Source organism: Hypanus sabinus, chromosome 3 (assembly GCF_030144855.1).
Source record: "Hypanus sabinus isolate sHypSab1 chromosome 3, sHypSab1.hap1, whole genome shotgun sequence".
Classification (NCBI taxonomy): Eukaryota; Metazoa; Chordata; class Chondrichthyes; order Myliobatiformes; family Dasyatidae; genus Hypanus; species Hypanus sabinus.
In genome coordinates, this window is record NC_082708.1 from 40813066 (window position 1) to 40838907 (window position 25842).

The window sequence follows — 25842 nt, forward strand, 5'->3', positions numbered from 1 at the left end:
TTAGGGGAAATCAATAAATCAGACATGATTAAGACAGCTTTATGAAAGGTAAAATGTGTTAGACCAATTTGCTCAGATTCTTTCAGGATGTGACAGGGAAAGTTGATAAAGGGGAACCTGTAGATGTAGTCTATTTAGGCTATTGAAAAGGCATTTGAAAGGTGCCATTTTAAAAGCTGCTACATAAATTGAGAGCCAACGTACAGGGAGAAGTCAAGGAGTCATAGAGTCATAGAAAATTACAGCACAGAAGTAGGCCCTTCAGCCCATCCAATCTGTGCTGAGCCATTTTAACTGCCTAGTCCCCTTGACCTGCACCTGGATCATTACTCTCCATACCCCTCCCAACCAAGTACCTATCCAAATTTCTCCCAAACATTTGAAATTTAAATCCCATCCACTACTTGTGCTTGCAGTTTGCTCCACATTCTCATCACCCTTTGAGTGAAGTGATTTCCCCCCATGTTTCCCTTAAACATTTCACTTTTCACCCTTAACCCATAACCTTTAGCTGTAATCTCACCTAACCTCAGTGGAAAAAGCCTGCATGAATTTATCCTGTATATACCCCACATAATTTTGTATTTCTCTATCAAATCTCCCTTTGATCTTCTTTGTTCTAGGGAATAAAGTTCAAACCTATTGAATCTATCCTTATACTTAGTCCTCCAGTCCCAGCAGCGCCATAGTAAATTTTCTATGTAGTTTTTCAGTCTAATTTACATCTTTCCTGTAGGTGGGTGACCAAAACTGCACACAGTAGTCCACATTAGACCTCACCAATGTCTTATACAACTATAATATAACATCCCAACGCCTGTTCTCAATACTTTGATCTATGAAGGCCAATATGCCAAAGCTTGCTTAATGACCTAATCTACCTGTGACATTACTTTCAATGAATTATGGACTTGGGTGACAGGCTGGAGATACAATTCTGTCAAAGAAAGTTTAAGACACTCCTTCCTTGCACTAACATTCAGGTTATACTTGGCCGAGGTGTAGCACCTTGCTGATCAGGGTCATGTGAAGCCATGGGAGCAGGCAGTGGATGGTTGTATGAGCAGTTGGCGCATATTGTAAGTCCTGGTTATGTGATCACTGATACCAGGCAGACACTCTCTGAAGAGTATTGATAATGGCTGAGGTCATCTGTCTTGTAAAGACACTGCCCAGAAGAAGACAATAGGAAACCACTTCTTTAGAAAAAATTGCCACATACGATCATGGTCAATGACCATGATCACCTATGACATCTTGACTGTCAAGTGAAAGAACCTTATTGACCAACCTCCAATACGGGACCTGGTCAAATACCTTGCTGAAGTCCATGGAGGCAACATCCACTGCCTTGCCTTCATCAACTTTCCTGCAAACTTCCTCGAAAAACTCGAAAAGATTGGCTAGACATGATTTACCTCACACATAGCCATGCTGACTATCTCTATCAGTCACTGCCTATCCAAATACTCATATATCCGTTCTCTTGGAATGCTTTCCAATAACTGTCCCACTACTGGTGTCAGGCTCACTGCCTAATAATTTCCTGGTTTATTCTTAGAGACTTCCTTACACAGCCGAACATTAGTTACCCTCAATCCTCTGGTACCTCACCTGTTACTAAGAATGAATTAGATATCTCTGCTAGGGCCCCTGTAATTTTTGCACTTACCTCCCTGAGGATCCAAGGGAGCACTTTGTCAGGCTCTGGGAATTTGTCCATTCAGATTTGCCTCAAGACAGCAAACACCTCCTCCTCTGTAATCTGTATCGGGTCTAAGAACTCATGGCTGCTTTGCCTCACTTCTATAGACTCTGTGTCCATCTCCTAAGTTGATACAGATGCAAAAATTGCATTTAAGATCTCCTTCATCTTTTTGGCTCCATGTATCATTTTAGACCATGGCCTATGGCTGCTTACCCTCCCATTTAAGAATGCTGAGGACTCGATTCAAGATGTCCCAGACCATGGTACCTGGGGGGCAAAGTACCATCTGGGAATCTTGATCTCGTCCACTGAACTTCCTTTCTTTTACCCTAACTAACAAATGCCCTATCATCACAGCATGCCCCTTCTCACCCCTTCCTTTCTGGGCCACAGACTCAGTGCCAGAGACCTGACCACTGTGACTCTCCTCTCCTAGGTCATAACCCCCCAATATTATCCAAAGTGGTATTGTTGTTGTTCAGGGGGAAGGCTACAGGTGTAGTCTGCATTGACTTTAACCCCTTTCACCCTTGTGACTGTCACCCATTTTCCTGCATCCTAGACCTTGGGTGTAACTACCTCTCTATATATTGGCCACTGCATCAAAGGTTATGGGGAGAAGGCCAGGGAGTGGGATTGAGGAGGGGAAAAATAAGGATCAGCCATGATTGAATGGCGGAGCAGACTGGATGGGCCAAATGGCTTAATTCTGTTCTAAGTCTTATATATCCTATCTATCACCCCCGAAACCTCCCATGATTCCTCTTACCAAAGTATATGACAGGACACTTCCCCACATTAACCTCCATTGGACAGATTTTGGCCAATCCAAATTGACTGTAATGTAGAAAACAAAGAGCTGGAATAAATATGTGTTTTGTAAAGTTTGCAAGTTTGCCGATGATCCAGAAATAAGTGAAGGGCATACTGTGATGAGGACATTGAGATTCTGCAACACAATTTGGATAGGCCAAAATCTGTCCAATGGAGATAAATGTGGGGAAGTGTCATGTCATGCACTTTTGTAAGATGAATAAAAAAAAACCAGATTATAGCCTAAATAGAAAGAAAATGAAGTCAGGAAGGATCTAGATGTTCTAAAGTATGTGTCATAAAATGTTGACAGGCTGGTTCAACAAGTAGTTTAAAAAGTCAACAGCATGTTTGATCTTTATTGTGAAGGGGTTAGAGTTTAAGAACAGGCAAGATTTGTTACATTTGTGTGAGATATGTTGTGACTGGAATACTGTGCATAGTATTCTTATCTAAAATCAATATAATCATGTTGGAATCAGTCCAAAAGAGATTTATCAGGCTAATTCCTGATACAATACAATTGCCTCATCAAAAAGAAGCTGGGCAGTTTAAAGTTGTATTCCTTGGAGTTTAGAAGGATGAGGTGTGACCTTCTTTGAACAAGTAAGATCTTCAGAGAGCCTGACAGGATAGATATTGACATGTTTTCACTATTGGGAGACTCACAAACAACCCAACATAAGTACAAAATAAAGGGTTGGTCATTTAAAACTGAAGTGCATAGAAACCTCTAGAATTTTCTGTTGCTGTGGGTGGTGGAGGCCAGATCGCTCAAAAAAAGTGTGGTGGATTTAGATAAATATTTGAAAGATCTGTGAATTAAGGGATGTGTGGTACTAGCACAGAAGAAGAGTTGAGGGTAGCACAAATCACCCAGGAGCATGGTGGGGCTGGCTTGAGAGGCCTGGTGGCCTACTCCTGCTCCTATTTTCTTGTGTTCCTATGCATGTATACTTCATAATTTAGGAAATTAACACGTTTTTGTGGACACTGCAGTGTAGATCCACTGTAACATAACGATTAGTGCAACATTTTACAATGCCAGCTATAAAATTGATTGGGGAAATCAGCTATTCCCACTGCTGCCTATAAGGAACTTGGACATTCTCCCCAGCTCCACGTGGGTTTCCTCTGTTACGTACCCTGTAACTGGGTCACTTACCAGCAAAGATAGAGAGGTCCGTTGAAGTCTGATGGTACTATTTTTAACAGTATTTATTGATAAAAATACACAAAAATAATATCAATGCAAACATACAGATAATATAGGTCATCAATACTAAATCTAAAAGCGTGGGTATAATAATAATCAATAAGGAATAGCTCTATCGTTGTCTAGGGGATAATGTGTTGTCCGATGGAAATATAAAAGTCACTTTAGTTCATTCAAGCTGCAGCTTTCTGGTTGGAGAGAAAGACGGGTTAAAACCTGCCCATTCCTTTTATGATGTCAATCCTTCGAGAGTCGTTGGGAGTTGATTTCCCCGTTGTTAGCTAAAAAACCGTTCTTCCGTGGTAAAGGACCACAGATTCCGGGGCAAATGGAAACGGACGCACGTGGCCTTCCCACTGGCTTTCGCTATTACTGGATCGCTAGTGTTTCTTCTGGTCCGTCTGAGGGGCTGTTCCCACAGACCCTCTTTTATCCTGACTCACAGGGTCTCAGATGTCTATCAGGTTTAGATGATGCAACCCCTCCACCAACCTCCCCCTCAGTTCATTGCCTGGGGGCTTTGATGCATCGTACAGGATGCAATACACCAGTCCGTCTCCAAGAGACAATAGCCAGTATCAATGGGTCCGCCTTTCGGAGGCCAGGACACATTCCAACTCTTTGTGGATTCTGCATGTCTTTCTCTCATTTCCTGGGTCTCCCGAACTGACTCAATAGTGATCTTACGATTCTCACAAAGGAGGGTGCTACCCCGCACCCTTCGGCCCCTCAGAGCTGTGGTACATTTGTAACACCTCATGGTGCTCTGGTTTCAACCTAAAGATATACAGGTTAGTAAGTTGAGGGCTTGCTATGTTGGTGCCAGAAGCGTGTCCACAACTTTCATTCATCTTTTGAAACTGGAAAGCATAGAACATTTTTATTGTGGAAACAAATCTGTGGTGACAGTCATTTACTTCTGAAATATTATATTTAATTGAATCTGTAATAATACTTGTTGTGGAAGTGGCTTCATATTTATTTAAGTTCATGACATGGTTGTCCTGAATGGGCACCAGAGCCAGGATAAAAAGCTACAACGAAGATTGAATCTTTCAGTGAAATTAATTTACTTGGTGCCCTACACATTATGTAATAAATTCTGTGCTCTGGAATCACTAATATGAGTTACTGACAACAAATTGTCTTTGTTCTTGTGACTGAGTTGGACTATGTCTGTTTAAGGACTAATTGAACTTTACCTATGTTCAATGGGTCACTTTTACTGCTATTCAAATCTAAACAAATTGTGTGTACATCTATAATAATCAGTATTCAATTAACTGAAATGTACAAGATGGCAATTATATCTGTAAAATAGGTTATTATTGCTACGGGTAGTAAAAATGAAGCTGATAATTTAAAATATACATTAAATATGACTAAATTCATGAATTGCACTTTTTACAGCAAAACCATCTCTGACTCTTTCAATGACAAAAACACATATTTCATGCATGTCTACAAGTCATCCTTCAGCCAGATTAAATTGGACAAAATGCACTGGAGAGCTGTAAGTATAAGAAATAACAGCCACCCGATGCTACTATTAAAATAGCAAACTGGAATTAATTTGCTATTAACTCCATTAACTGAATTAATTTCAGACCTGATAATTTTCATTAAGTTCCCACAGCAATTGTATATTTTGCTTAACCTGACTTCACTTCCAATAGGCATATTTTAGTATATTGTGAGGTGCATTGATTAGAAAGATAGACATATCTTTATAGCAAGCGATAAAGAAAAGTCCAGGGCAATGGTGGAACTCAGCAGGTCAGGCAACATCTATGGAAAGGAATAAAGATTTGAAGTTTCAGACTGAGACTTAGGACTCCTGAAGATAGATAGTGAATTGGGGAAGGGGAGCCACTTGCTCCGAGAAGCAGTCTCACCCTTTGGCTCGTAGGTTGACATCTGTCTGTCTTGAAGGACAATGGATGATGATCATCATAATAAGCTTGGGCAGAAGGTACGGAGATACTGAGATGCCCTGTCGTCCACCTTTTGGCCTCACCAGTGTAGTCCAAAGGAAAGCTTATGAAGCAATACATTTGGCTTCAGCTTGGCTGCAGGAGCTGTTGGAAGGATGTTCAAAGACATCGAGCCGATTTAGGGGCTGCACTCCGGATTTGCTGTCTGGTTTCACTCCCATAGCCTTTGTCTCTCCCAAGGCTGTCCACAAGGCAGTGGGGCTATTTACCCATAGCTGGGGATCCAGTTCATGAGCACCAGGGCAAGTCCACACAATGGTGGGCCTGCGTGCTATGTGTGCAGGGGCCAAACCCTCTCCCTGTCCTCTGGAGTTCAGCCTGAGTCTGAAAGGAGTTCAGTTCTGTGTGTCGCCAGCGTGGAGGCACTACATGAGGCTTGCTGTTGGAGAGGCTGTGTCCTGGCAGACAGAGACTTACACATCAGCTCTCCTTCTCACGGGACTGCTAGCCAATGGTGGAAGCTGAAAGTGAGAGCGACAAGCACTACCTACTACACTACCAACTAGATGCATCACAACAACCATTTTGACTCCTTTAGATTATATAATGCAAAATTAATCAAATAATAGATCCAGGAACAGGCCAAATATAAAGGTCTGTCACGTCAGAGAACCCTCAACCCTTACACTTTATTTTATTTTCTGTAACGAGAAAAGGGTAATTTATTTGTTCAATCTATAACCCAAGTCTTAAATCTTTACAGTTAGGGAACTACGAACTAGTTACAAAAAATGCTGGAGGAACTCAACATCTCCAGCATCTGCAGATTTTCTCTTGTTTACAAACTAGTTAGTCTGAAATCAGTATCTAGGGCCTGTTTAGGAAGCAGTCACTGCTCACTTAGTTGTGCCAACCTGGATTTATAATGAGGAAATTATTCTGGACAAACCTGCTAGGGATTTTTTGTTGAGGTTGTAGCTAGCAAAATAGGTAAAAGAAACTAGAGGGCACAATATATTTGGATTTGTAGAAGGCTTTTGATGAGGCGCTATATAAGAATATTAAACAAAGTTGAAGTATAAGGGACTGGAAGTAATGTACTCGCATGGATTGACCTGCTGCTGCAGTGATCATTGCCATTACAGTGGCTCATTTCAATCTGATTCAATGATTTGGATGAGGAGACCAAATGTACAAATGCATGTTTACTGATGTTACTTGGTATGGTTAATAATGTCGGTTGAGAGGAAACTTCAAAGATACTTTGAGCAGAAATACATAGTCTAAGTGATTGAGTTAGGACAAGGCAGGTGGAATATATTGTGAAAAAGATGTGAAGTCATGCACTTTGTTAGGAAAAAATGTATGAAAGTAGAATATTTTAAAATTGTAAAAATGATAAAATGTTGTGTCCAAAAGCTCTGGCTGTCCTCGTTCACAAATCACAAAGTTAATCTGCTGTTTCATCAAGCAATTAAAAAAACAAAAAAAAATTTTTCAAGATGATTTCAGTGAAGATCCCAGTCTCTTTACTTAATGATGGATATACTTGCCACTGTGAAGAATGATGTACTTACCAAAGAGTAACAAATGTTCACCAGAATAATTTAGAACCTGCTTCTCTCCAATATTGCTACCAAATCACCATTTCTATGATTGGATGAAGCAGAGTATATGACAATCCTATCAGCGCTGCTGCTAATATATACGTTATTGGACACATGACCAAACATAGTCCATGCTTGTCAAAAGTATTCAGTAGGAAACCAAAAGACAAAATTCTTTACTGATTGAGAAAGCAATCAGCTAGTGTATGTTGTGAAAGAGATGGTAACTGAGCAGCAAGAGATGTTTTCTCATCTCAACACTTTTCTTCTTTTGTGCCCTTTGCTGGAGTTTTCTACCCTAATAAGTTAATTTTTACCTTTATGTATTTAGATAAAAATGTCAGTCTTATTCCTTTCACCAAGAATCACTGATTATTTCTACTACTTTCTTTACTTTATCTTAACACTGTTTTATTCCCTGATCTTCGGTTGCTGTACTGCTGGGAAATATTCTTCTGTCAGGCTATTCCAGTTAAGCCAATTTGAGTTACATTTTATCAGATGCTCTCATTTACCTTTATATATTTGATTTGTTGTGGAACATCCTCTACCCCTCTATACCAATACTCGTGCATTATGAACAAGGCACTGGAAAAAGTTGATGCAATTTTTCTAAATATTTTTATAATCCTAAATGCATTTTGATAATGTTATTCAATGAAGAAGTCAAGTACTGCAAATAAGTCTCAAAATTACCAGCGTAGTGTGCTTCTTCTATTTTTAGCTAATTTTATTTAAATTCTTATGACTTGTAACACTTTGCTGAAACAAGTTAAATAAAAATGCTTTGAAGTGTAATCATATGATTAAATGTCTTCTGTCAGAAGACATTTCAGACACTTGGATGGTACGTAAGGCTGATATATCGGTATAATTAAAAATATTAAGTATGTATATGATTCTGCAATATAGTTTTCTGATTTGGACTTATTTTGTTGTGTTTCAGTTGTACTGAAGGTGAACCTGTCACAGAAGGTATTCAGACTGATCAGTCAGGAGGAGAAGAATTTGGCTCCAATATCACAACAAGTGTACTGGACACACGCACCATGGTGGGTGGGTTTGTGATGAGGTGCTGTGCAGAAAATGTCATAGGTTCAACCTGCAAGGAGACCTTCCTTCCAGAGCAAGGTATTGTTATAGGATGTACAAGGAATAACAATGCTGGTACTACAGGATTGTTGGAATTGTATGGTGCAGATGTAGATCTTCCAACTGATTGAGTTGATGTTAATTTAATACCTTAATACAAATACATACTCTTTTTTCCCCCAGATATGAAATTCCTGCAATCTTCTTTCTACATCACAGCTGGAATTTTTATTCCATCTACGATTCTGTTAATCATTTTCATATTCTACAGATATAAGAAGGTAAATAATATCCATATTATTAGTTATTGTTTCATGTGCATTGTGAAAAGGTTGTTGAGGTCACAGACAGTTTAAATCCACTTAACAAGCTGATCTGGGGGTTTAGGAGACCTGTCTCAAAATGTTTATCAAGTGGTTTCCATTTCCTGATTCGTAAAATATGTTCAAAGTGCGGCTTTGAGGGAATTAAAAAATATGTGGGCCAGACATTGTTGAGATTTACTGGGAACGCTGATTAGAACTGACAGCTTTCAGATATTGAAACTGCAAGAAATCCTGGAGATCCTGGAGTACCATGGAAGGGCTGTGAAGCCTGGATATCCAGAACTTAGTGACAAATTTGAAAATCGGATTTGCCATGTTTTGATTCTTTGCCTGGTCATACCTGCCCACAAAATTAAATCCTATTGGTTTCAATCAGGATTTGCGATCTGCTCTCAGTGTACACATCAGACGCCTGGGAAATACAGGCCTTATTTGGTGACAAAACATAGCTTTCAATTGTTTGTTAAGCAAACACGAGGAAATCTGCAGATGCTGGAAATTCAAACAACACACACAAAATGCTGGTGGAGCACAGCAGGCCAGGCAGCAGCTATAGAGAGAAGCACTGTCAACATTTCGGGCCGAGACCCGACGCAGACTGGGAGACCGTTTTGCTGAACACCTACGCTCTGTCCACCAGAGAAAGCAGGATCTCCCAGTGGCCACACATTTTAATTCCACGTCCTATTCCCATTCTGATATGTCTATCCATGGCTTTCTCTACTGTCAAGATGAAGCCACACTCAGGTTGGAGGAACAACACCTTATATACCGGCTGGGTAGCTTCCAACCTGATGGCATGAGCATTGACTTCTCTAACTTCCGTTAATGCCCCTCCTCCCCTTCTTACCCCATCCCTGATATATTTAGTTTTTCTCCCCCCTCCTTTTTTTCCTCTCTTTCTGCCCATCACTCTGCCCATTCTCCATCTCCCTCTGGTGCTCCCCCCTCCCCCTTTCTTTCTCCTTAGGCCTCCCGTCTCATGATCCTTTCCCTTCTCCAGTTCTGTATCCCTTTTGCCAATCACCTTTCTGGCTCTCAGCTTCACCCCACCCCCTCCAGTCTTCTCCTCTCATTTTGCATTTCCTCCTCCCCCTCCTACTTTCAAATCTCTTACTATCATTCCTTTCAGTTAGTTCTGACGAAGGGTCTCGGCCCAAAACGTTGACAGCACTTCTCCCTATAGATGCTGCCTGGCCTGCTGTGTTCCACCAGCATTTTGTGTGTGTTGTTTCAATTGTTTGTTACATGTTCCTACTTAGCAATTGAAATGTCATGTGAAGTATGTAGATATAATTATAATGAAAACAAAATTTGCTGGAAATGGAGCGTGCATAATATGTGCAAAGGAAAAGAGTTAATGTGTCAGGTCAAAGACCTTCAGAATTGGGAAGGAGAGAAAATAAGTTAATATTAAATTGAAGACAGGGAAGGATTGGATGAATTGAATATAAACTATAAGTTAGGTAATATGGTCAAGAGATTAAAATGGTCATTTAGAGAGAGAGCTATGAAGTGAAGACAGTTACAGAGTGAGGAGACAGACAAAGGTTGTGAACGGAGCTGTGAGAAATACCCAGTGGATCAGGCTGTGCAAAAGGGGAGAGGTAAACTATTGGATGACTTGGCCTGTTCTGATACACACAGAGAAAGCAAATTACCTGTAGCGGTAGAATTCTGTATTGAGTTTAGAAAGGGAGCAATGAGGTTTTCTTCCTCAAGGTTGCACTGGGTCTCTTATATATAAGAGTACAGGAGGTGATAGATAGGTTAGAGTGGAGTGGGACAGAGACTTCATGTGACAGGAAGCAAGAAGGTCAGGGTTACCCTTGTGAACTGAATGCAGGTTCTCTGCAAGGAAGTTGCTGAATCTGCACTTTCCAGTGTAGGAGAGACCCTACAGTATTAGGAAAAATTGAATGCAATACCCCAGATTGGAAGAAATGCAATCACAATATCAATCATAAAGACTGTTCAGCTGCTGGGTAATGGGAAAGGAGGAGGTGAAAAGAGAGGTATTTCAATGACAGTGGTTCTGTGAGAAAGCCATAAGAAGGGAAAGGTATAGTGGAGATGGAAGAATGGACCAGGGAATTGCAGAGAGAATGGTTCCTTCAAAATGCTGTGACGGAAAGTGTGATTAAGATGCGTCTGGTGATGAAATCTCGTTAGAGGGTAACAGAACTTGTGAAGGATGGTCCTTTGAATGCAGAGGATGGTTGTGTGGAAGGTGAAGATCAGGAGAACATTCTGTCCGAAAGGAGACGGTAAAGAATATAGTGCAGAGAGTACTGTAGATGAGATGCATTATTGCAAACTGTCCTAGCGGGGAAGCCATTATTCAGAAAGAAAGAAGGCTTCTGAGAAGTATCTTTCTGGAAAATTTCATCAATGGAGCAAATACAACAAAGACAGAAGAAATGGGAAATTGAAATGGTGTTCTTACAGAAGTCAAGATAGGGCAAAAAGTGGTCAAGGTAGCTGTAGAGCTATGCAGGCATGTAATGAGTACTTGTCAGTGCTCTGTGCCTTGAGATGAAGATAGAGATCCAGAAAGAGAAGGGAAAAGTCAGAGATGAATGGGGTGAAAGTGAGAACAGGGAGAAAATTGATGATATTTTTGAGTTCTATACAAGTGCAGAAAGCAGAGTTAATACAGTCTCAGGCAGAACACCAATAAATATAAAAACTTTTAAGTGTATCCCGCAGAAAAGCAATATAGGCTCATGTGAGTCCCACATGCCTTTGCAAACATTTGGAGTAGCAGTAACATGAAATTGGGCAGACAAAATTGTTCAAAGGAAACAGCCTTTCAAGTACTGTAGGTCTGAAACACCGTCTTTTAGTGACTGATTAAGATAAAAATTATATATTCTATTGCCAAGGATGTACATTAGAGGGCAAATTGTCATATTAACAAATACGTTTGTATATTCAAGAATTCCGTTCAAAAATTTCACTGCCCTTAAAGAAATAATCTGAGATATTCACATTGAAGATGAGAAATAAATCACCTGTACTTAGAAGTCATCTTAAAAATCACTTGTGTGTTAAATTTAAATAATATACAGTATGGTTTTTAATAGCTACCCATAGAGTTTCTATTCATATCGAATGCACACCCTTGAATATGCTTAATATTAAACCAGATAATTAATAATTAAACAGAGTTGAATTCAGCTTTAAAAACAATAAATGCCGTGAAGTGTCTTATTGAAATGATTTATATCTATCTTGATTTTTAAATGATAAGATTTATCAGAAAATGCCCAAATGAAAAAAAAATAATATCAATCAAAGACTACAGGAATTGTTTAAGCACACAAGCTAAACAGATTCCAGGTGGTGCAAAAGAAAATATCTTCATGTTTTTCATTATGTATAATAATTCAGTGAATATTTATATCGCAAATTTCTGAAATATTAATATTAGGAACAAACATTTTAGCACGGGAGAGACTGCCTGACTTTGTTTGCTTGCAATAAATCTAGACAAACTCAGAGAGTGATTTTTTTTCAAGGGGGATTCTATTTTTCTGTTTTATTTCCTTGTCTGTTTTTCTGGTTTCTTTGAACATTCCTCTGGTTTCCACGAAAAGATTTTAAACTTGCCTGAGAAGCAATATGTTTTGGTGCAGAAGAGGCCCTCTGAATATAATATTGACTTCTTGGTTAAGAATTTGACCTGGCATAATAGGATCTGCATCTGTATAAATCTATCTGGCGCTTGTCTGAAAAATCAGCAATGTACTTCCCAAACAATTAAATTCCCATGTTTGTCAGTGGAGGGGAGTGTTGAGTGCAGACTGCACGTACGTTGGAAAAGGCAAAATCAGCAGAGCAGGCATTGTCTTTGTACCTTCAGGCACAGCTACGTACATCACATGGAACAAGTTCACTTGTTCCATTCCTCAGATTCTATTATAATAAAAGGAGAAAAGAAAGAGCAATCCTATCCTCATGAAAAGAGATTAATACTCTTTTCAGTGGGTGCTCTTTTCAAATAGGAAATTATAATAGAATAGAAAGTTCCAATCTAGTGTTCCACATGGTGTTTATATTTCTTTAGTTATGTAATTAATTCTTCTTCAGTACATCTGCTTTTAGTAAAAAAGAGAAATTTATAGTTGAAATAATGATTATTCTGGTCTTCATTTAAGCATCCTGGCTATGAAGGACAACTTCAGATGATACATCAAATTGGATCTTCTGAGAATGAATATCATTATGTAGATTTTAGCCAAGTGTCATATGATGTGAAATGGGAATTTCCTCGAGAAAACTTAGAACTAGGTGAGTAATCAGTTCCAAAATCTAAATCAAAATATGTACTTCCTCTAGAATACCATAGATGAGCATGAACTAAGCAACTTCTTAAAATTTAATAACTTCAATGTGATACAATCTGTTCCTTCATATTTTGCTGAATGCATACAGTAAAAGAAACATTATTACATTATCTTTCAAAATATTTCTTATTAGAAAGCTAAATTTGTTTAAATTCAAAACATAATGCAGCAGTATTGACAATCTAGGACTAACAGCATAAACTGTTCAACCTGCTTAGCAGTATTGATGGGAATTGTGTTAAGAAGGTCATGTTGTTCATAATTTGATAATTGCTTCCTATAAGGGCAAGAACAATAAACCTTATTAGTAATTCATTGTAAATATATAAAAAAACAGAAAATGCTTGTGATACTCAGCAGGTTAAGCAGCATGTTTGGAGGAAGAAACAGATTTAGCATTTCAGGTCAATGACTGTTTATTAGAACTAGAGAAGTGATTAAACAAGTGAAACTGAAGTTGCAAAGTGGGATAGGGCAGGAGAGAACCATCTGTGATTGCATGGAGACCGATGTTGTCCAGATAATGGAACTGGTTTTGGGGACATCTAAGAGAGGAAAATGAATGTAGGTTAATCAGAGCTGATGTGTCTGGGGAAGAGTAAATAGAAAGAGATGAATTAGGGCTTTTCATACTGAAACTTTGATAGATGGAACACAACAGTTGCTGGAAAGATGAAATGGGAGAAAACTGGTTTAATATTAAAGGCTGTACCGGGAAAGCCTGCTTATCCCAAGTTGTTAAAGTAATATGGAGGCCCAAAGGGTACAGTAGGTCTAGGCTGCTGATCTTTAATCTTACAATGGGCCTGAATGAAAAAAAACATAGACAGTCAAATCTGGAGAGTTCTGGCTGGAAGTGGGATGATGGTGAATTAAAGTGGCAGATAATTGGAAGCTCAGACTCATCCTTGCTAACTGAGCAGAGGTGTTCAGCAAAGTGGCTGCCCAATCTGCGCTTGGTTTGTCAAATACAAAGAGCAACGCCTTGATCACCAAATCCAATGCATTCAATTGGAAGAGTTGTACATGAATTGCTATTTCACCTGTAGCAACCGTTAGCTACATGGATGGTGGGGGTGTGGGTGGGATGGGAGATGCAAGAGGTGAAGAAGCAGTTGGAGGTTTTGTGGTGAAAATGCCACAAGAAAGAATGGTTGTTGGAGATGGAAGAGCACATCAGGGAGTTGCAAGATGAACAATACCTGAAGAGTGCAATGTGGAATGGAGTGGAGAAGATGGCTGGAGGAAATTATGGAAGATAGACTGTCAAATATGGAGGTTTCTGGAACTGAAACTGACAGAAAGAGTACCTTAACTTTGGTGTGGCTGAGTGGAGAGGGATGAAAGTTGAAATATAGGAAAGAGAGATACAATCGAGAGCCCTGTCTACTATGACTGAGGGGATGTCTTGGTTCAGGAAAAAGGATGTCATCTCAATAGAGATGATGCAGTCCTGATTACACTTCTTCCTCTTTTGCTTACTGTGAGCTCAGTTTCTCCATTCCCGCCACATCTGACCTCATGACAAGCATTTCTGGCTGCACTTACAGCTGCTTGATGGAAACAACTAACAAAATCAAGAACCACTCCCACCCCTGTCATTCTTAATTCTCCCCCTCCCATCTTCTACACTAGAGATGAAGTTTTGATCTCTCGGTTTGTCTTATCACAGCCCTTGCACTTTATTTGTCTAGCTGCACTGCACTTTCGCTGTAACTGCTACACTACATTCTGCATTCTGATTTATCTTCTTGTACTATCTTGACAAATGGATTGATCTGTCTAGATGGTACACAAATAAAAGCTTTTCACTGTATTTCAGTATTTGTGACATTAGTAAACCAATTACCAATCTTTCTCCACATCAGTATTTCTGAGATGTCTTCATTGAAGTCAATGGGCCTGGGAAAGCAGTCTCTGAAGGACAGAGAGGGTTTGGAAAAGGTTTAAGAGTGGACAGGCAGCACACAGTGGCTGGGACTGGGGAGAAACCTGAACTTGGGCAGTGAACATTGGGGAATCAGGCTGGAGGTAATGCTTGTTTGGATGGTGTGATTGTGATAGGGCAAGAATAAAGGCAAATAATTTACTTACCTAATAATTTCTCTATTCTGGCATTGTGATAGTCAAACCATGTTGTCCTGGCTGTGCCCAGTGATAGACAGCATGGTCCAAATTGCCTTGCAGTAATCCACTTCTAGTGTAGGATTTTTGATTGTTATAAAAAAGGATATGAAAGTTGCTGCCATTGTGTCTCATTCTTTTAAATAAATGTGTCAATTTCCTATGGTATATCACAGAAAGAATGTATTATGTATTCAAAATGTGTTTACTTTTAATACAAAATTAGTGTAATCTAAAATAAAATACTGGAACTATGCAGCAGGTCAAATAGAATCTTCAAAAGAAAGAAAAATAATGGTTTTTTTTGTATTTATTTAACAGATATTCAGAACCACAAATCCAATTTCTTAAATACAAAAATAATCATTTTTATTTAATATCATTGGCCAGTATATATGTGTGTGTATATATAATATATATACAGTATATAACTGTAAATAAAATTGGGTCCATTTTTTTGCTAATCGACTTTGTCTTGCAGGGAATGTACTTGGCTCGGGTGCATTTGGAAAAGTCATCGAAGCTACAGCGTATGGAATTAGTAAAGTTGATGTTCCTGTTAAAGTAGCTGTGAAGATGTTAAAGGGTATGTTCAGTTTATAATTCGGTATACAGTACAAGTAAGATCTTTATGCTCAAGAAACCATTCAAAAAAGAAAAATGCATGGGATTATCCACTCACATGCATTTATTTATGAAATTTATTCGATTATTTTTAGCTTATATATGTTCATGTAATAAATAAGCTATAACATAATACCATTGAGAGAAGCATTATGTCTTATGTTAACAAGTTAACATGAAGTTAATACGACCATGTCTTCTTGTTTTTGTATCTTGCATTTGGAATATTATTTTTTTATCATGATTAAGTTTGCCAAGATCATTTTATAGAGTTATGAATAAAACTCAATGGACCTGATATAACTACATAATATTTTGCTCGACATAACAAATTTACTTTAAAATTTTAAGAAGAAGAAATAATTTGTACAATAATGAACACAATTAGAACAAAAATAGTTCATTGTAGTGCAAAGTGGTCATTGTGCTACGAAACAGTAGTGATTAGGGTTTCGTTGGTTGGTTCAAGAAGCAAATAAGACTATAAGATATAGGAGCAGAAGTAGGCCATTCATCCCATTGAATCTCCTCCACCATTCAATCATTGGCTAATCCTTCTAGTCATCCCCTCTCCCCTGCCTTCTCCCCATACCCTTAGATGCCCTGACTAATCAAGAGCCCATCAATCTCTGTCTTAATTGCACCCAATGGCTTGGCCTCCACAGTCACTCATGGGAACAAATTCCACAGATTTACCACCCTCTGACTAAAGTAATTTCACCACATCTCTGTTCTAAATGGACATCCTTCATTCCTGAAGTTGTGCCCTCTTGTCCTAGACTCCCCTACCATGGGAAATAACTTCACCATATCTAATCTGTTCAGGCCTTTTAACATCCTCTCTCATTCTCCTGAATTGCAGGAGAACCCTTTCATTCCTGGAATCATTCTGGTGAATCTTCTCTAAACCCTCTCCAATGTCAGTATATGCTTTCTAAAATAAGGAGCCCAAAACTGCACTCAATACTCCAAGTGTGGTCTCATAAGTGCCTTATAGAGACTCAACATCATATCCCTGCTTTTGTATTCTGTATCTCTAGAAATGAATGCCGACATTGCATTTGCCTTCTTCATCACTGACTCATCCTGGAGGTTAACCTTTAGAGTATCCTGCACAAGGACTTCCAAGTCCCTTTGCATCTCTGCATTTTGAATTCTCTCCCCCATCTAAATAATAGTCTGCCCATTTATTTGTTCCACCGAAGTGCATGACCATACACTTTCCAACATTGTATTTCATTTGCCACTTCTTTGCCCATTCCCCTAAACTATTTAAGTCTCTCTACAGGCTCTCTATTTCCTCAACACTACCTGCTGCTCCACCTATCTTTGTATCATCAGCAAATTTAGCAACAAATCCATTAATCTCATAGTCCAAATCATTGACATACATCGTAAAAAGCAGCAGTCCCAACACCAACCCCTGTGGATCTCCACTGGTAACTGGCAGCCAGTCAAAGTAGGATCCCTTTATTCCCACTCCCTATTTTCTGATGATCAGCCAATGCTCCACCCATGCTAGTAACTCCCCTGTAATTCCATGGGCTCTTATCTTGCTAAGCAGCCTCATGTGCAGCACCTTGTGAAAGGCTTTCTGAAAATCCAAGCACACCACACCTACTACAACTCCTTTGTCTACACTGCTTGTAATTTCCTCACAAAATTGCAGGAAAAAATACCACTGTGAAGAGTGATGCAAAATACGCATTCAGTTCCTCTGCCATCTCTGTGTCTCTTTACAATATCTCCAGCATCATTTTCTGTTAGTCCTATATCTACCTTCAACTCTCTTTTACCCTTTATATACTTAAAAAAGCTTTTAGTATCTTCTTGGATATTAGTTGCCAGCTTCCTTTCATAATTCATCTTTTCCTCCTAATGACCTTCTTAGTTTCCTTCTGCAAGTTTTTAAAAGCTTCCCAGTCCTCTATCTTCCCACTAGCTTTGGCTTCCTTGTATGCCCTCTCTTTTGCTTTTGCTTTGGCTCTGACTTCACTTGTCAGCCACAGCAGCGTCCTTCTTCCATTCGAAAATTTTGTGTTGCACTTCCCTAATTTTTCACAGAAACTCCAGCCATTGCTGCTCTGCTATCCTTCCTGCTCGTGTCCTTTGCCAGTCAACTTTGGCCAGTTCCCCTCTCATGCCATTGTAATTTCCTTTATGGCATGATGGTTGATGGGACTTAGCTGGTGGTGTAGGACTTGGGGCTTCTGTACTTCCTGCCTGATGTTCGCTGCATAGCCTGGAATGTGGAAATCTTTAATGATGGATGTTGCCTTCTTGAGGAAGTGCCTCCTGTAGATAAAAGCCATGGTGGGGAGGGAATGTGCCTGTGTTGTATTGTAATTTAAATATGATGTAAAAGGACTGAGCTATTTCCACGATTTACAGATTACTATAATGACACCAATTTATCAAAATAGATACAGAAGGGGTACCTGACCCTGGCAGGGTACCTGGCCAAGTACTAATGCCCTGTGCTGTTCAATTGGCTGGAGTGTTCACTGAGAACTTTTAACCTTTTACTTTGGCAATCTGAGGTACCCGCCTGCTTCATTTATACCGACTCCTAAGAAGAATGTATTAACCTTCCTCAATGGCTAACATCCAGTAGCACTTACATCCAAGGTGATGGGGTGTCAGGGAGGGAGGGGTAGTGCTTCTGGTGGGGGAACATGCCACATCCTTTTTCAGGCGGTTTGTCCACCTTCAGTCCCCACCTGGCACTCAGCTCTCACCTGTGGCTCCCCGTGGCTGTTTGCATGTGACAGCGGCCACACCCCGGGCAACGGCTTCAACAAGCCGGCTAAACCAGGCGAGGGTAGCCGACAGGTCTCAAACCCTCGGTGAGATAGTGAGTTACCTATCCCAGTATGTGAAGACCGACTCAGGCAGACTGAGCTGATGAGACCAATGGAAGGCCCAATGGTCAAGAAGGCGGTCTCTGCAAGCGTAGTGGAATGTGTAGAGCATGATAAGACACAGAAGACGTTCTGGTCATCCACTGCACCTAGTCCCATCTCCAGCCGTCTTGATTCTTGTCTTGCCATTGGATCCAGATGAGAATTGGGAAGAGAGAGTGAGGCTGACGCTGTATAACTCTTCCTCACTGAAATCCAAATCAAGCACTAGTCTCGACACCATCAATTAATAATGGTGTCGAGGTCTTCATCAATGACAATGGACGAACAACAACAACAACATCCACAGAAGTTAAGAGTTTTCAGAGGTTGGTGATGAAACATATCAATTCCTGCCTGATAAGCAACTGGAATCTGTTCTAATTTGCCTACCGTACAGTATTAATAGTAAAGCGAACCAGAGCAGCAGGTCCACAGCAAATGCTATCTCATTGACTCTTCACTCAATCCTGGAACATCTGGACAGCAAAGATGCATACATTAGGATGCTCTTTATTGACTACAGCTTGGCATTCAGTACTATCATCCTCTCAAAACTAATCAATAAGCTTCAAGACCATTGGCCTCAATACATCCTTGTACAACTGAATCCGTGATTTCCTCACTTGCAGACTCCAGTCAGTTCGGACTGGCTACAACATCTCCTCCACAATCTCCATCAGCACAGGTGCACCACAAGGCTGTGTGTTTTGCCCCTGCTCTACTCACTTTATATTTATGACAGTGTGGCTAAATACAGCTCCAATGTCATATCTAAGTTTGCTGATGACACCACTGTTGTTGGCCAAATCAAAGGTGGTGACAAATCAGCAAGTAGGAGGGAGACTGAAAATCTGGCCGAGTGGTGCCATAACAACAACCTCTTACTGAATATCAGCAAAACCAAGGAGCTGATTATTGACTTCAGGAGAAGGAAACCAAATGCCCATGAGCCATTCTTCATTGGAGGATCAGAGGCAGAGAAGGTCAGCAACTTTAAATTCCTTAGAGCTATCTTTTTAGAGGACCTGTCCTGGGCCCAGCATGTAAGGGCAATTACAAAGAAAGCGCAGCATCACCTTTACTTCCTTAGGAGTCTGCGAAGATTCGGTATGATATCTAAAACATCGACAAATTTGTATAGATGTGTAGTGAAGAGTATATTGACTTGCTGCATTGCAGCCTGGTCTGGAAACACCAACGCCCTTGAATAGAAAATCCTACAAAAAGAAGTGGATACAACCCAGTCCATCACTTGTAAAGTATTTCCCACCACTGCATGAAACATTGTCGCTGGAAATCAGCATCCATCAACTCAAAATCCCCACCACCCAGGTGGTGGTGGTCTTTTCTCACCATTGTCATCAGGAAGAAGGTACAGAAGCCTCAAGACTCACACCACCAGGTTCAGGGACAGTCATTACCCCTCAACCATCAGGCTTTTGAACTAAAGGGCATAGCTTCACTAAACTTCACTTGCCCCAACATTGAAATGTTCCCACAACCTATAGACTCTCTTTCAAGGATACTTCATCACATTGCTTATTTATTTATTATTATTATTCCTTTCCTTTTGTATTTGCACAGTTTGTTGTCTTTTACTAGTTGAACACCCAAGTTGGTGTTTTCTTCTGCTGATTCTATTATGGTTATTATTTTGTTATGGATTTATTGAGTATGCCCACAAGAAAATGGGTTGTCTATGTTGACATATATGTACTTTTTGATAATAAATGTAGTTTGAACTTTGAACTTTAAAACATTTATCCATTTGGTTTGATAACTCATAAGTAGCAATTTTATAAATGATTCATTTTGAAACTTTGACCATACAAATTCAAGTTCAAGTTTAATTATCGTTCAACCATATATGGCTGCCCATGACTACAGCCAAACAAAATGATGTTACTCCGAAGCCAAAATGCAATAAACAATGCCAACAGTCAAACACAGAACAATGCACATATAGCACATATCAGACAGCAGTAAATACTGTCACACGCAAAAAAAATAGTCCAAGTCCATGAATGTTGCAGCAGTCTGCAGTCAAATACAACACATCTTTTGCTGAGTGAAGAGCAGGAGCGACTCTAGCATGAACACTGCGCCACACTGCCTCTGGCATACCAGTGGAGCACACTGACTCTGATCCCTCTCTCTTGGGTGGCTGCAAACAAGCAATATTGCAGTTTGAGGCCCAGTCTTCGCCATGACCAAGATCACGCATCTCCCCACCGTTTGCCAATAAACCAGTGAACCGGACTTGAAGTACTCCACTCCATCAGGGATTTGCAAACACAGAAAAAGTGACTAAGATGATCACACAGTGTTAGACTGCACAACTCCTTTGTGCACAGACTCCTCTCTGACACAGGCAGCATCACAGTCTGAACCATTTCCAACTCCTTCATTTTCTCTACCAACGAGGAACTCAATGCTGGGGTAAACCTGCAGTACTTTAAATTTTTAAAGTCCAGCAAGGTTTTGCAAGACAATAACACCTTTGGTTGACCCCGTAGAGGCTTCTGTTTCCAAGCATATCACCATTTTACCAATAGTTGGAGGCTGCAACAGAAATAGTGCAAGTTTTGAAACCTTTCTTTCTGCGAGTTAATTTCACTAGTGGGGCACTAATGAAAACATTACACTTAGGTTGAGTTCACTTGCATCAGAGCAATTGGCATTGGTGCATTATTCATTTTAGCAGCAAACTAGCAAGGACCATATTAGACTATTGACTATTTGAATATAGCAACACTATTAGAAAACTATCTTAATACCTTCCATCTGGTCAGTTGTTTATTGTCATTTGGGGCTGAGAATGATACCAGTTTTGTGGGTTTGAGGTGGTCAGTGCTGTGGGATCACCATACTGTTCCATGTAGAGCAGGAAATGCTTGGCTGGTGGAAGCTTCTGTACTGCTTATGCCATTGTTCTTGGAGTCCATATGCCTTTGAAGTTCTCTGCAGATTTAGACACTTTGTCTCCTTTCATTGAGCAATAAGTCAGTGATTCCCATGTACTGAAGACAATGTCACAAGTTTTCAAGGAGTGTTTGTCAATGGCCTTGAAGCATTTACAATAACAGCTTAGCACACACACACACACACACACACACACACACAAACTTCATGATTTAAATTAAAACAATAGACTCACAAATATTTTCATTCTTCATTTAAAAGAGAAGTGCGAATCTTCTGAAAAAGATGCCTTGATGTCTGAATTGAAGATGATGATTCACATGGGGAATCATGAGAACATTGTGAATCTTTTGGGAGCTTGCACTCACTCAGGTAAGTAACTGCATCCTAAGTATTGACACTATACTTATATCTAAATTATACTACTTACCTATGTTTTAATTTGTACTGTTTCAGGTCCAGTTTATTTAATCTTTGAATATTGTTGCTACGGAGACCTTCTTAATTACTTAAGAAACAACCGGGAAAAATTCCATAGGACGTTAACAGATGTCTTCACACTTAACAACTTCAGCTTCTATCACAACCTTCACAATGACCCGCAGTTAAGGTAAAATGCATTTTTACTGAAATTATCTGGTCTATGGTGTTATTTTCTAGAGTCTTTTTAAATTTCTTCAATGTCTGTTAACAAATGACATTAGATGCTTTTAAAAATATTTTAAATTAGATGTAATCACATTGTTGATCTGCTGTCTATAGGTGTTAACTTAGCTCACAAAATGTAATTTTCTGAGTTAAGTTTTAGGTTCAATTTCTACTTCAAATCTCGCATAACATTTCAGGCTGAGAGAATGCTGAGGGAGTGTCAGAGATGTTATGTGTTTGATATAAAACAAAATCCATTCTGTTAGTTTATACACCACAGACCTTGGACTGACTCCAGCTCCTGTTATGCCTGAACATTGTCATTCAATCCAGTTCTCACCCTTCTGCAGCTGTCATCCTGCACTCTCAAAGTGTGCCCCCTGGTCTGCTGTGACAGCTCATAATTGTAAGAGGTATTTGAGTGGACACTGCATTAGTCAGGCCTTCTTGGATAAGTGTGTGGAGTAGTCATGAAATGAATGCAAGTGGGGGTACGGCGGGTGAGTGAGGATGAAGGGTATGCTGAGACAGTGGGTGAGTGCAATGATAGGGTCATGGTCACTGTATGTTTCTGGGACAGTGAGGCTGGGATCTCACTGAGTTGAGGCTTACATTGTGTGGGAGTATGTGTGCATTCACGCGCATGTGGGGGCAGAATGAGGTCACCGTCACAACATTACCTCATGGGCCTCAGCTCGAAGCTCTGCAATTCTGCACAACATCACTAGTTCAGCACTCTGCAACCATCTAATTCCTGTATACCTTGCAATGTGTCTTCTGTTGTCCCTCAATTACTTTTGTATCCAAGATATGGTTTCCAAAGTTCAAAGTAAAATTTATTATCGGAGTGCATACATGTCACCATATACAACACTGAGATTCTTTTTCCTGCGAGCATACTCAGCAAATCCATAGAACAGTAACTGTAAACAGGATCAATGAACAAAAAACTGTACAAATGCAAATATAAATAAATAGCAATAAATAATGAATATGAAATAACAAGGAAGTGAGATCATCAGTTGTGGGAACACTAGAAATAGAATGAGTGTGGTTATCCCCTTTTGTTCAAGAGCCTGTTGGTTGAGGGGTAATAACTGTTCCTGAACCTGGTGGTGTGAGTCCTGAGGCTCTTGTATCGTCTATCTGATGGCAGCAGCAGGAAAAGAGCATGGTTTGGTTGGTGAGGATCTTTGATGATGGATGCTGCTTTTCTATGACGTTTCTTGTAGATATGCTACTCGTTGGAAAGGCTTTACTGGGCTGAATTCACTATCTTTTGTAGGATTTTCCGTCAAAAGGCATTGGTGTTCCCATACCAGGCTGTAATGCAGCCAGTCAGCACACTTTCCACCACACATCTATAGAAGTTTATTAAGGTTATTGATGATATGCCAAATTTCTGCGGGCTCCCCTGAGGAAGTAGAGGCGCTGTCATGCTTTCTTTGCAATTACGTTTATATGAAGGGTCCAGGACAAGTCCTCTGAGATAGTGACACCCAGGAATTTAAAGTTACTGACCCTCTCCATCTCTGATCCTCCGATGATTACTCACTCATGGACCTCTGGTTTCCCTCTTCTGTAAACTTGGTCCTTAGTTTTGCCAACATTGAGTTGTTGTTATGACACCACTCAGCCAGATTTTCAGTCTCCTTCCTGTATACTGATTCATCACCTCCTTCGATACAGTTCACAAAAGCAATGTCATCAGCAAACGTAAATATGGTGTTGGAGCTGTACTTAGCCACACAGCCATAGGCGCTAAGCAAGTAGAGCAGGGGGCTAAGCACACATCCCTGTAGTACACCCCATGGTGACTGGGGTCTTCAGTTGAGGAAATCCAGGATCTAATTGCACAGGGGTTTACTGATTAGTTTTGAGGGGATAATGGTGTTAAATGCTCTTCACTAAACCCTAGAATACTGGAGAGTGAAGATGCGGACATGAGGAGGCTCTTCATTGACTACAGCTCTGCATTTGATAATATCATCCCTCAAAGCTAATCAATGATCTCTAAGACTTAGGCCTAAATACCTCCTTGTGGAACTGGACCCTCAATTTCCTTTCTTACAGATTTGGATCATCAACATCTCTTCCACAATCACCATCAGCACAGGTGCACCACAAGACTTTATACTCCTCCCCCTGCTCTGCCCACTTTGTAGTTATGGCAGTGAGGCTAAGTAGAGATCCAATGTCATATTTAAGTTTGCTGACAACATCACTATTGTTGGCCAAATCAAATGTGGTGACAAATCAGCATATAGGAGGGAGATGGAAAACCTGGCAGAGTGGTGTCATAACAGCAACCTCTCACTCATTGTCAGCAAGACCAAGGCGTTGATTATTGACTTCAGGAGGAGGAAACCAGAGGACCATGAGCCCGTCCTCATCGGGGGACCAGAAGTGGAGAAGGTCCGTTACTTTATATTCGTTGGTGTTATAATTTCAGAGGATTTGTCCTGGGTCCAGCATGTACAAAAGTGCCATTACAAAGAAGACACATGCTTTTACTTTCTTAGATATTTGCAAAGATTCCTCATGTCTTTAAAACATTCATAACCATTTCAAAGTTCATAGTTCAAAGTAAATTTTATTATTAAAGTATGTATAAATTATACAACCTTGAGATTCGTCTGCTTACAGGCAGTCACAAAACAAGAAACCTGAAAGAACCCAATTTAAAAAAAGAACAACACCCAATACTCAGAGAGAAAAAACAAATCAAATTATGCATGCAATAAAGCAAGCATCAGCATTCAGGACAAGATTCAGTCCATAAAGCCGAAGCCGGGAGCAGCTGGAGGAGGCCTCAGTCTCAGTACGTCACACAGAGGCATCCTTAGCTGCACACTGGAGAGTGTAGTCACTGGCTGCATCACAGCCTGGTATGGAAACACCAATACCCTTGAATAGAAAAACCTACAGAAGTAACTACCCAGTCCATCACAGGTAAAGCTCCCCCTGCAACTGAACATATCTACAAGGAGTGCTCTCGCGAGATAGCAGCATGTATCATCAAGGAACCCCACCATTCAGGCCATGCTCTCTTCTCGCTGCTGCCATCAGGAAGGAGGTACAGGAGCCTTAGGCCCAACACTACCAGGTTCGGGAAAGGTTAATACCCATCAACCATCAGGCTCTTGAACGAGAATGGATAAGTTCACTCACCCCAACACTGAACTGTTTCCACAACCAGTGAGCTTGCTTTCAAAGACTCTACAACCCATGTTCTCAGTAAATATTTATTTGTTTGTTTATTTATTTATGATTTTGTTCTTTTTTAAACATTTGCACAATTTGCTGTCTTTCGTATGTCGGTTGTTTGTCCACCTTTGCTTATGCGCAGCTTTTCATTGATTTGTATTTACTGTGAATGCCTGCAAGAAACTGTACCCCAGGTAGTATGTGTTGACATGTATGTACTTTGGTAATAAATATGAATGAATTTGAAATTTATTAAAAACATCTCTGTTGTTTGCAGAGGACAGGCCCTGAGATTGCACTACTACGTGAGACCCTCCTTCCCTTCTTCTTATTCCCCATCCTCACCTTTTATCCCTTCTCACATACCGA

The 25842-nt window shown here is 40.1% G+C and overlaps 1 protein-coding gene across 3 annotated transcripts in view; it reads left to right on the forward strand.

Annotated features, from left to right (window-relative positions):
- flt3 (fms related receptor tyrosine kinase 3) overlaps window positions 1-25842 on the forward strand; it is a 102657-nt gene that overhangs the window by 57307 nt on the left and 19508 nt on the right. For all 3 annotated transcript variants that reach the window (XM_059964137.1, XM_059964138.1, XM_059964136.1), the window contains 7 exons: window positions 5148-5250; window positions 8225-8409; window positions 8554-8651; window positions 12857-12989; window positions 15651-15755; window positions 21880-21990; window positions 22075-22228. In XM_059964137.1, the coding sequence (XP_059820120.1) occupies window positions 5148-5250; window positions 8225-8409; window positions 8554-8651; window positions 12857-12989; window positions 15651-15755; window positions 21880-21990; window positions 22075-22228 (889 nt within the window). The remainder of the gene's footprint in view (window positions 1-5147; window positions 5251-8224; window positions 8410-8553; window positions 8652-12856; window positions 12990-15650; window positions 15756-21879; window positions 21991-22074; window positions 22229-25842) is intronic.